General features: G+C 39.1%; 1 protein-coding gene across 4 annotated transcripts in view; it reads left to right on the plus strand.

The window, feature by feature from the left end:
* col7a1l (collagen type VII alpha 1-like) overlaps positions 1–12,445 on the plus strand; it is a 156,546-nt gene that overhangs the window by 40,194 nt on the left and 103,907 nt on the right. For all 4 annotated transcript variants that reach the window (XM_088645415.1, XM_088645416.1, XM_088645417.1 and 1 more), the window contains exons 19-31: positions 551–670; positions 2,803–2,949; positions 3,433–3,705; positions 4,359–4,498; positions 5,160–5,283; positions 5,390–5,533; positions 5,621–5,802; positions 6,254–6,376; positions 6,464–6,481; positions 6,572–6,598; positions 6,711–6,776; positions 9,584–9,664; positions 9,872–9,898. In XM_088645415.1, the coding sequence (XP_088501541.1) occupies positions 551–670; positions 2,803–2,949; positions 3,433–3,705; positions 4,359–4,498; positions 5,160–5,283; positions 5,390–5,533; positions 5,621–5,802; positions 6,254–6,376; positions 6,464–6,481; positions 6,572–6,598; positions 6,711–6,776; positions 9,584–9,664; positions 9,872–9,898 (1,472 nt within the window). The remainder of the gene's footprint in view (positions 1–550; positions 671–2,802; positions 2,950–3,432; positions 3,706–4,358; positions 4,499–5,159; positions 5,284–5,389; positions 5,534–5,620; positions 5,803–6,253; positions 6,377–6,463; positions 6,482–6,571; positions 6,599–6,710; positions 6,777–9,583; positions 9,665–9,871; positions 9,899–12,445) is intronic.

The raw sequence follows: 12,445 nt of genomic DNA on the forward strand, positions 1-12,445 counted from the left end.
TAATAATAATAATAATAATTGCTTACACTTATATAGCGCTTTTCTGGACACTCCACTCAAAGCGCTTTACAGGTAATGGGGACTCCCCTCCACCACCACCAATGTGCAGCATCCACCTGGATGATGCGACGGCAGCCATAGTGCGCCAGAACGCTCACCACACATCAGCTATCAGTGGGGAGGATAGCATATTGGATATTGGATAGGATATTGGATAGGATATTGGCAGGTCACCTCCAACTGCAGCCCCACCACGGCCCCCTTTTGAGCTGGCCTGCCATACACAAACTAAATGAATCCTTTACCATTAATCAAGCTATTAGTTGGACTAGGTATTCACTGGTAACTGGATACCAGTCTGTGCTACAGTATACTGTATCTAAGAGTAGTAGCCTTAATTATCAGTAATCAATAATTATAATGACATTTGAACTAAGTTTTCTGAATTGAGACATACTGAGGAAATGCTTGTTCTACCCCCTGATTCAAAATTTTAGAATGTATTTACAGTATTTTGTTTTCTCATTGTTTTGTTTATTTTTATTTCTAGTGGACTTGCCTAAGGTGAAAAAGTTTAAAGCCCTTGAAACCACAGACAACAGTACTGTGTTGAACTGGACAAGTGTCGCTGGAGTATCTGGGTATATAATAACTTGGAGGCCTATTTCAGGTGATTGGACACCAGGTTCTGTCAAATACTCAGATGAATCATTATTTTGCAACTTTAAAATTAAAAAAATATATATTTTCTTGACATACAGTATTTGTCAGCACAACTATGACTTCAGTTTCTAGAGCCTTGATTTATTTCACTACCGCATCAAACCTCTCTCGTGTTACATACAGTACCTTGCAAGTAAGCATGGCACCAAGTGCCAAAACAAAACAAAAATGCTGCACCTTGATCTAAAAACCGCATTAATTCAATGAACTCACAATTGACCAGGAAAAAAAAAGAGCCTCTCAGTTCTGAGAAACATTAAATGGTTTGTGCCATAGTCTCAGTTGCCTATATATAAGTCGATGCTCCTCACTGAAAATACCATTCAAGTTACGCGTTACCTCAGAAATTGAACTGTGCAGGAAAAAAATGCCTGCTTACAGAGAAAGGTGCCAGTAAATCTTGTGCCAAAACATGGAACGCCTTACCTGGCTATGTTATGTGAAAAGCCACATGCTGAACTGAAGTTAAGCTTCTGGCAGTGTGGGTTGAGAATTAACCCAAGACTCTGGGAAAGTATCCAGCAGACCAGAGGAGCAAAAGCTAGCCACACCAGGAGGAAACTTGGCAGCCGTTTGATTTGTGTTCTTTGAGCAACTCCCTGTGCTATCACAGTTTGAAAATTCTCTCATGCAAAATAAGAATCACCTAAACACTCAAGGGCCTTTTTACCAGGGACACTGATCATAATGATCTATTAGATTGCAGTCTTTCTTAGAAATTGAGACAATTCTATATTCTGCACATGTCAAAAGTATACACTTTTTATGCTGATTTAATCAAATTCTATTGATCTTGCTGACCTTCAGTTCAGAAGTAGATAAAATGGAATTAAGCATGATTTATTAATGAAAAACACTTGTAATGCATTTGTAAAAAAATATTTTAGAAGAGTATAGAGTCTAAATCTGAAATTGTATTATTTCTATATACAGGTAAACATTATTAATAACATTTTATGAGTAATAAAATTAAGAAGATATAATCCTTATGGGTAGTTGTTCATAATTCCCAAAAACAAAAGTCAAGCTGATCTGAAATAAATTTTATATTCATTCAGTAAATCTTTGTTTTGTTTTCCAGGGATTTGAATCTAGCATTTATACTGTTTAAAATACAAAGACACGTAGGTACAGTGCTATCCCAATTTAATCATACCCCTGATGAAACAAGAACAATTAACATCAAATAATAGAAAGGTTTGCAGATAGAACATAAGACCATAAGAAAGATTCCGAACTAAATGAAAGCATTTGGAACATTTAGTCTGTCTGCTAGTTAGTTCATAATTAATCCAAGGATGTCATTCAGATATTTCTTGAACACCATACCTGAGTAGCTTGTGCCATACTCTCACAATGCTTTGAGTAAAGAAGAGTCTCATGTTCAGATTTTTTTTTTTTTTAAAGCACTTTCACATAGTCTGGTACATGTGTCCTCTGACTCTGGTTCACTGTCAATTCTGAAGAAATCTGCTGAGTTGACTTTGTTAACACCTTCGAGGATTTTGAATACTTGTTTCAGGCTCCTGTAATATCTGTTGTTTTAAATTTAAAATCTTAATTTCCTTCTGCCTGTCACTTTATGACATTACCCAGAATGTTCTAATATTTCCCAATAATTCCTCAGAATGTACAGTGGATTGGATAATGTTTTTTCGTTAAAAACTCTAAGATCATTACACAGCGATCTTAAGAGCATTGCATTGAGCAAAGTCAAAGTTGTCATAATTAAGTTCAGAAAACACACACATCTCATTTATTTCACACCTAGTCAGTATTTTGTAAATCTTCTGGTAGGATTTATATTGAACAGATACCTCTTGAAGTGTGCTATTAGTCTTGAGCTTAATCAGTCAAAACACAAAGTATTTGTACACACACAAAAAAACATTTGGTATTTTCATTTTATGATTTGGGTTAACAAATTAATTTTGCCTAATTATATTTTGTATATTTTAGAAATACGTTATTGCGCTCCTGTGCCTGTAGTTGTGGAAGAAGTGCTCAGAATTTTTTTTAATCCAGCTCAGAGCATGTGATACTAAACACATTTACAGTACCTTTCTTTCTTTTTCACAGATTTGAAAACCACAACTGAAATCCTGGGACCTGTTTTTACTTCCTTTAAAATCACAAATCTGTTGTATGGCAGGACATATATTTTTACAATACGACCACTCTATGGAGAAGTTGAAGGACCTGTGACATCAATAAATGAAAGAATTCGTAAGAAACAGCTTCTTGGGGGATCAATATTACCTTAAATATTTAACATCCATTTATTATGTAATTAATCTTTGCATTCCTTGAGTTTATAAATTGTCTAACGTTCACATCTCATGTTATGTCATGAGTAAAATAGTTTATCAGGAAAAAACACAAGAACCTGGAATATAAATTCTTTACATGTACTGTACTGTACGTTATTAACAAGAAGTTCAAGTAGCTAGCTCTGTCAGCTTGTTCGGGCTGCAAAGGAACAAGTAAAAGGTTTATTCCATGCTGAAAAGAGAATAAAGGAAACACCTCGTTTTGGAAAGAAGGCTCCACAGCCAAAACGTTGTTTCCTTTCTTCTCTTTTCAGCATGGAATAAACCTTTTACTTGTTCTTTTACATTATTACCAATGGGCACAATTTGTTTTTTTCTTGCAGAAGAAGATTTTGGCTTATTTGAAAGCACAATGTTTGGTTTCTTTCATTAATTACAGTGGGAAAAGCCAAAACGAGTGCGTCTGCTGTGACTTTGTCAACTTCCACTCCAGCATTAATTCCGACACCTCAACAGGCCAACACCAGGGCTCAGGCTGCAGGAAGGAATACCCGAACTCCTACTGTGAAGACAACTAAATCCACAGCGACTCTGACAACATCAGCTACCCCCACCACAACAACCACGATGACAACTACTGCTGCCCCTGCAACTATAGAACCTCCAGCCACCACAACCATCACTACAGCATCAACTTTGCGCTCTGGGCCAAGTATGATGTTACTGCACATATTTTAGACGGCAAACTGATGATTCAAACCAGATAACAATAAATATATTCGGTTGCATTTGGTTTCTTTTAATCCCCAAGCTGTTATACATTTTATAACACAAATAAGGTTTCATACACAGCGCCATGCTGAAAGCTATTCAGGGTTCACAGATTTCAACTAAAAAAACAATCATATGCTCTGTGTTTTCTTAGAAAGAAACTCACACAAATGTACACAAAGAGCTATGTTTGATAGTTCAATATTCTTGTATTCCCAGTAACAGTGATTACATGAGCCCTGGTGCTTCGAAAAAGAGAATGTCTCAATATGACTCTTTATACATTCTTATTTCAGCAAACAACTTAAAATCTCTTTTTCTTCCCTCCCCACCTCACCCTCTTTTCTTTACACACCCGACGAAAGCTTCACAACAGAAACATTGTGCGTTTACCATATCTTTTCAGCGCAGAATTCACCTTTCGTCTTTTGTAGCTCACATGCTGACACACCTCACTGCTCTATTATGTGTCATGGCTCAGGACCTAATGAAATATTGTCATCATTACTTTGTCTGCTAGTGATTAGGACGTTTTTTTTTTCATATTTGTGAGGAGAGTTTATTATCGGATGTGTTTTTTGTTTTTCTTTTCAGTCTGTGGAAAAGTTAAGGCTGACATTGTCTTCCTTATTGATGAGTCCTGGAGCATTGGTGCTAATAACTTTGTCAAACTGAAAGATTTCCTCTTCAGAATCGCCACCTACTTCCCAATAATAGGTCCAAAAGGAACACAGGCAAGTGAAAGTCTATCAGCTAATATTATGCAACTCAGTTGAGTAGCACAACTTCATAAAACTAGGTACAGCATTTTGGGAAATAATGAATAAAGCCTTAGGTGTGAAGTTTACACTATGATGTGTCATGTCATAAAGCAATTATTATAACAATTCCCTGCATTTACATAGAACTTTATATCCCAAAGGATCTCAACACACTTTACATACATGAGCTTTATATACAGCTAGTAATGGGTCATTGGTTTGGAAATTCTTGTCCTGAGGGACCTGTAGGACCGCCTACTGGTCCCTGGTACTATTTGCAACAGTAGCCTGGTTTTCCTCGGTGGTCTCCCATTCCAGTACTAGGCTCAGGCTTTTTGTTGGGCTATCAAGATCTGGCTAGAAGGTGGTAATGTTTTCTGTAACTAGGCTCACGCAAAGAACCGGTTACAGGAGTGATATCACCCCCCTCTGTAATCTAGACAGTGAAAAACTCTGCTGAGACAGAGGACTTGGTCTTTTGGCTTGGTGGAACGATGCACTATTCAGGGAGTGGCGCAATGCATGCTGGGAGCTTGTGATCAATCAGGATATAATCCCAGCAGTGCACTTCCGTTCTATTCACACCACTCAACTAGGAATTCTGTATTGATATCCAGCATCTTTTTGCTTTCAGATCGCAGTGGTTCACTACAGTGACGAACCCAGAATAGAGTTTCGCCTGAATGAATTCAAGGACCGGAACTCTTTGCTGAGAGCATTGCGGGGAGTCCGGTATGGAGGAGGAAACACAAAAACAGGTAGAGGACCAGCCCCTTCGCTAAAAAGGGTCTGCCTCACGGGGGAGGGAAATGGATTTGGTTTCAGGAAAAGCAACACAGGATAACAGGATTGCTCCTCTAACAGGTCGTGGCATTGGTTTTGTACTGAAGGAGATATTCCAGGAGTCTGTGGGAATGAGGCACGATGTGCCACATGTGCTTGTCTTGGTTACCGATGGAAGAGCCCAAGACGACGTTGCTCCCACAGCCAGAGTTGCACATGTGCTTGGTCAGTCATTACTCCATTTTCTTTCCTATACATAGGATGTACATTTATTATTTGTTCTGTGTCTGAAATGAATGACTTTTATTTCAGGTGTTAAAGTGCTGGCAGTGGGAGTAGCAAGTGCTGACATCGAGGAACTGAAGAAGATTGTCTCGCCGGGAAGCTACAAAAGCATTTTTTTTGCTCAGACCTTCGATGACTTCCCTTCCATCGAAAGGGAATTTATTGAAAATCTTTGCAGTGAAGCCTTACTAACAAGTCAACAGAGAGAGGTATGAGGCTTAATGAGACTAGGGTTTAAAAGCAAAATCAGTTTCTGGACTAAAAATAGGGAGGACATCTTTTCACAAAGGCGAGATACGGATTATTCCATCCAGTTCGGTATTTCTAAAGCTCATTTTCTGGGCTCTTGAGACGGCTCATAATCAGTGACAAGTCTATGCCTGTCACGTCTCGATTCCTTATGTTCTTGGTTTATTTAGCCTTTGCTCAAATTTCCATATTTGAATAACCAGCACGGTTTGACGATTTAGACTCAGATTATTCAGCAGTCAATCAGTTTTAAGAAAGGTATTTTATTCAGTATCAGCTTATTCCAGTCAGACCCTGAACAGTAAGTGCTGTAGTGACATACAGTAATAATACAGTAAGTTATTGTAATGCAAACAAACCACCAGATCCAACACAAGAATCTAATATGTTCCTGCTAACCTGTTCCTACAGTCTGATCTGTTAGATGCAGATATGCCCCAAGGATCACCTGACAGCCCTTCACCTATAGATTCTAGTAATGGACTAGGTGTCCTGACCAAACCACAAGGACCTTGCCCTTCACAGTGCATGAAGGTAATGCAGTATTCAGTCATACAGTATACAGTATACCTTTTATTGAAATAGTAAATAATCTCTAATTTTCTGCATTAATATTTTCAGGGCCAAAAAGGAGAAAAGGTAAGTGCTATTTTTCCACAATATCGAAAATACTGCTTTAAATAAATATCCTTACAGGTAGAGTATCATACCAAAACGTTTCTTTTGCAGGGAGAAAGCAACTCACATGGTGGACTGGTATGTGACCACATTTTTGTCTGCAAAAAAACAAAAACAAAAACAAAAAGGCAACAAAATTAAAACTAATAATTTCAGGCTTTTCTGATCTCTTTTTATTTTCTGGATTTAGAGGCTACCAACAGGCAATGGCTACGATCTTTTCAATTTAAATACCAAAGGTGAAAAGGGAGAACGGGTGAGTACCTTATCATATACCCCTTTTATATCCCAGCAGCCTTTCCCTAGCAACCAACCTGACCACTTCAGACCTATCCCCTACAAACTGATCCAAAGCTAGTTGTTCTTCATTAGTAAATGGGCAAGGATCACTTTTATCTCTGAAACCTACAGTATGTCTGCACCTTTTCAGGGGAAGCAGTGGCAAAAATATATGCAGTGGATATTGTTTATACCCTGTCATGTAAATTATTTTTTATTTCTTGAAGTTCTGTGATTTTTCAATTGGCCAATTGTATATATAAATATATAAAATATAGTACTGTATGTATTCATTTTTACAGTGGTAATTCCAAATATCATTTACATATAGAAATTGAAAGATTTCAAAGCCTTTGGAATGTAATACATTCTATATTTATTTTACTCAGTTGTACACTGTTATTTTTTATGTGTTTCAAAAAGTGGCTCGATGAGGTCCTCAGATCAATTAGCTCCAGTTTACGCAGAATGGCCTCCTGTTCTTTATAACCTTTCTGTCTGTAAGTTAATAATAATAATAATAATAATAATAATAATAATAATAATAATAATAATAATAATAATAATAATTGCTTACACTTATGTAGCGCTTTTCTGGACACTCCACTCAAAGCGCTTTACAGGTAATGGGGACTCCCCTCCACCACCACCAATGTGCAGCATCCACCTGGATGATGCAACAGCAGCCATAGTGCGCCAGAACGCTCACCACACATCAGCTGTGCTTATCACCACACATAAGTTGATTAACATTCATATTCAGAAATGTACTCATACTGAAAAGGACAAAAACTATATCAAAATCCAGGTCTAAAAGTTCTCTGTTCCCACAATTAGGGATCAGTCTGCCTGCATAAGCAATGCAGCTACTGTATCAGCCCATCTATGGCATCCTAAAAGCCTATCATGCCCAGCTGGTGTTGGGATGGGACCATGGTTTGACCAGAGATCGGGGTGGTTTTGACTTATTTTCTCCATTTCACACACAACATTGGGTAGGCCATTAGTAGGACCATAGAAGGCCTCACTGTGGGAATCTACATAAATTACTGGATATGCAGATTACAGAATTCAGGCTCTTCTGCACCTCTTTGCAATGACGGAGTGTTGCCATTGGCCTTAAGTACTCCCTCAGAGACACACCCAGTAAAACTGGACACAATGGCTCAAAATGCTCCTCTTCCATGCATTCTTGAGATAATGGAAGATTGAGCGTGAGAGCGAGATACCACTGGTTCCATTGGGCTGACTTCAGTGTCAATGCCTTTGAGAACTTTGAATACTTAAATTGGGTCCGTTTACAGTATTCTCTTTCCAAAGACTAAAAAGTGTCCTGTCAGAACAGGACATTGCTTTTGTCCTGGGAATGTACAGTATCTACTTGCTCTTGTTGATTCCAGAGTAGCAACATTCTTTTTGTAATGTGGTGATGAAAATTGTACTCAGTGTTCTAAATTAGATGTAATTAAAGCATTGGACTACCTTAACAATTGAATTTAAACCCATACCTTTATAAGCATTTGTTTGCCTATTTGCTTAACCACAATAAATAGAAGTTGCAAACGTGTCAACATACTGTACAGTATGAACATCAAATACTTTTTCATATGCAGATTCTTCACCCTCATTTTGTGTCTATTGTTTTTATTTGATACTTGTATGTGACACTCTGCAATTGTTTGCATGAAATATCATCTTTGATCACTCTAGATTTTTTTCCATTATCTTTGAAATTCTCTTAGCAGCTTCTGCATTTGCATTTGCATAATGCTCCTATGTTGGTATAGTCTGTGAACGTGACTAGTTTGATACTGATACTGGAATGTAGATGATTGATATCTAAAAAGGGTAGTGGTCCTAATATGCATATAAACCCCTGTGTTCTTTATTGTGATCCTGCTAAAAATAACCCCAAATTGAGCTTTCGGCCTTTACAAAGTATGTGCTATGTTTTATAACCATTAAACAGTGGTCAATAATTCAATTATCTGCTCCAGGAGCGGACTATTTAAGGTTTTCTCTGTGCTATGCTCCTTGCTCCAACATTGTGTTAGCTACTGTGTCAGCTGCACGGCCGTGAAGTGTGCTCAAGCCTTGTTTTTCCAAAGCTCTGAAGGAGCAGATATTTTTCCGGCTGCCTTTTATTTTTTCTGCTTGAAAGGAAGTCGTTCCTCCTTTTCTTTCATTTTTCTCACAGTAGCATTAACTCGAGTTTTTGCATTAACTCGCCAGCCCCTTTTAACTGCCTTCAGGGAGACAGTCATTTTTGATGGGAGTCTCAGCCTCAAGGTGGACAGCTATTTCATTTTTTTCTCCACAGTTGCTTACTAGGAAATCTCTTACTCACTCCACTCCTCTCCTTGTTAACGGCTTATCTCTTCATCATTTCTCCATGCTGGCCTCCATCAATCTATCATTTAGCCTGCATCCATTTCTTCCATACCTCTCAATCAAGCCTCACTCATTCTAGACACCCATGAGGTTGCTCCAAGGTTATGCAGAGCAGTTGGAGCTCAGCTTGCTATTTGCCACAGCTGAACTTCAGGAACTGAAACATAACTTCAGGGAAGCATTAATGACTCCATTCCTTTTCAGGGATTCAAGGCACCTTTGTGTTGGGTTGCTCATATTTAAGATGATAAATCAGGCTTCGTGGTAATGAAAGTCAATGATATTGTATTTTAACATGGACGTGAAATGCTCACAGTAGCTCTGGTGTCTATTTACATTTTTTAATTCTAAATATAACACCCTCTAACAGGTGTATGATTTTATTTTGTGTAGGGCCTTCCTGGAACAGATGGTGTTCCTGGGTTGCCAGGGCGACCAGGCCGCACTGGGCCTCCGGGATCTGCTGGACTTAGGGTAAAATAATACTAACAATATGTACTGTATAATATAGGGCATAATGATAACAAGAATACATATAAGAATAGTTAAATCTTATTTTGAATCATTTTTAATGTCTAGCTTTTCAGAGCCTACAGTACTAAGCTGTTGGCTTAATATTACAGCAAATGTAAAAATAAAATGGCCCCCACATTTGTTTTTTTTCCACTCTTGTTAATTTAGGGTCCTCCAGGTGTGCCAGGTGATTCTGTAAGTATAAAAGAACCTTTAACTCCTTTCTTTCTCACCACAAATGTTAGGTTATAATAAAAAATTATCTGTTTGTCCTTCTGGCAGTAACTCCTTTATCCTGAATTAGGTCCACATAATGTATATGCAGCATGCAACATGGAGATGTAAAATGGCATAGCACACATTTTGAAGTAAAAACGTAAATGGTTATTCATTATTTAAGGCATAGCTTTTCCAACATGGGCTGCTGCCTAGACTCTTGTGAATGCTAACAGTTTATGAGGTACCCATGACAATGGCGGAAGAAGAGGAAAGATCAACATGCACCTCTGAAAGTGGCTGGGAATCCCTCCGAGTGTCACATTGGTGGGGCTCAATATAAGATCAGGACAGCTGCAACTCCGCTGTCTTCATTTGTGGAAGGATTCAAGGTGGCGAAATGGAGGGTGGAGATGCCCTTCAGAAAGTCTAGAGACAGCCTGTACAGAGAGGTAGGAATCATTACCAGATCAGGAAGTATTTGGCCAGCTGCAGACTCTTTTGACCCAAGCAAAGAGTGCATTAAAACTTCAGGACATCCTTGGGAACCCATGTACCGGCAGGCAATGCTTGGGAGCAACACACTTCAAGCAGTAGAAAAAAGTCAGATTAACGGTTAGGAGAGCTATGGTACAGGAAGAAGTGAGGAATCAGAAGGAATACAGATGAAGAGTTGGGAATATGGGGCGCATTGATAAAGTGGAGCCTTCCCGTAAGAAGACTGACTTGGACAGAACTGTGGAGGTTGGAGCTCTTTCGCATCTCTGACTTGTTGCGGACATTCTATAAAACTCTCCGGTCACCAGCTGTATGGGACTGTAGACCAAATCTCTACAAGTGGGGTATGAGGGAAGATCCACTGTGCAGGCTCAGTTTGAGAGAGTGGTGCCATGGCACATATTCTCTCTGGGTGCGGAGTAACACTTTCCCAAGGGAGGCATGGCAAGGTTTTGATGACACTCGCAGACATCCTGGAGAAAAATTGATGGACAAAACAACAAGCTCATGGAGGATCGACAGTTGCATTTGTCATGCAGGGTGAGAAGTGGACAAGGTCAGGGAAAATCAATTATTCCATCCTGCATAAAGCTCCATCGTGGGACATGAGAGGGGACCTTGGAGGAAGACTGCAGTTTCCAGGGGCAGTACTATCATCCCTAATCCCAGAGGTGTTGATGTGGTCCCCAGAAGTAAGAAAGATCATCCTCATTGAGCTGACTGTGCTGTGGGAGGAAGGATGTGAGGAGGCCTTGGAGAGGGAAAGTGCCAAATATGAAGATCTGCTAGAAAAGGGTGGCAGACGTGGTTGTTCCCAGTGGAGCCTGGATGCAGTGGATTCCCTGTGCAATCAGTGTGGAGAATGCTGACAGCTGTAGGGATGACTGGGAGAGACAGATGGACAGCAGTTCATTTGTTGGCAGAGGCAGCGGAGAGAGCCTCATGCTGGCTTTGAACAGGAGAGAGGGGTTAAGATGGAGGCCAGGAGGAGATGAGCTGTGAATGGCTATCATTGCTGGACTGTCAGCAGCAGAGTGTTAGAGATAAGTGTCAAAACACCTGATGAAACCTGGGTTCCATGTGATTACATAAATTCCTGGCCAACAGCAATAGTCAATACAACTTTTGACTAAGGAGAGCATCAGTAGATGTATATACACTTAGAAGACATCAATAACTATATAAAAGTAGCTTACCTTTGATACTTTCAGCTTTTTATGACTTCAGAAATTTTAGTTTGTTAGTTTTGTCTGTAATTGTTCTTCTGCTTAATTTTTGTTCTATCATTCATAGTCCTCTATGTTTTTAGTGTTCATTTTTATGGTATATTACAGTACATCCCTTTAAAAGGATATTTGGTCAATTCCAAATCCAAGTTTCTACCCATGAAACAAAGGGAGTCGCGCTTTACCATACATTTAAATCACTAGCTGTTATAATAATAATAATAATACTACTAATAATAATAAACTTTCTTTTTTTATATATCGCCTTTAAAGGTGGCTTTTCAAAGTGCTTTACAGAATGAGAACAACAATAAATAAAAAGAATACACAAGATAAAACACAATCACAATATACAGAGGAGACCGTGGTGTAGATTGGTGAAGAATGGAACCGGTTAAGTAAAGGATCTTCTAAAGAAGAAGGTTTTGAGTCTGGATTTGAAGGAGTTTAGAGAAGGTAGCTCTCTGATATCCTTGGGCAGAGAGTTCCAGAGCTTCGGGGCATAACAGGAGAAGGCCCTGTCACCCATACAATGTAGACAGGCTTGGGGGACAGCTAGGGGTATAGAATTAGAAGAGCAAAGGTTGCGAGGTGGGGAGTAAGGTGATAATAGTTCAGACAGGTACTGCTGAATTCAGACAGGTACTGAGGTACTAAGCCATGCAGAGCCTTATAGGTGAGCATGAGAATTTTAAAGTCCGGAATTTGACAGGAAGCCAGTGCAAGGACTCCAGGATAGGAGTAATGTGATCACTTGCACTAGACCTGGTCAGGATCCTGGCTGCTGAATTTTGGATATACT

This window comes from Lepisosteus platostomus, chromosome 9 (assembly GCF_059453375.1).
Source record: "Lepisosteus platostomus isolate fLepPlt1 chromosome 9, fLepPlt1.hap1, whole genome shotgun sequence".
In the NCBI taxonomy this organism is placed as follows: domain Eukaryota; kingdom Metazoa; phylum Chordata; class Actinopteri; order Semionotiformes; family Lepisosteidae; genus Lepisosteus; species Lepisosteus platostomus.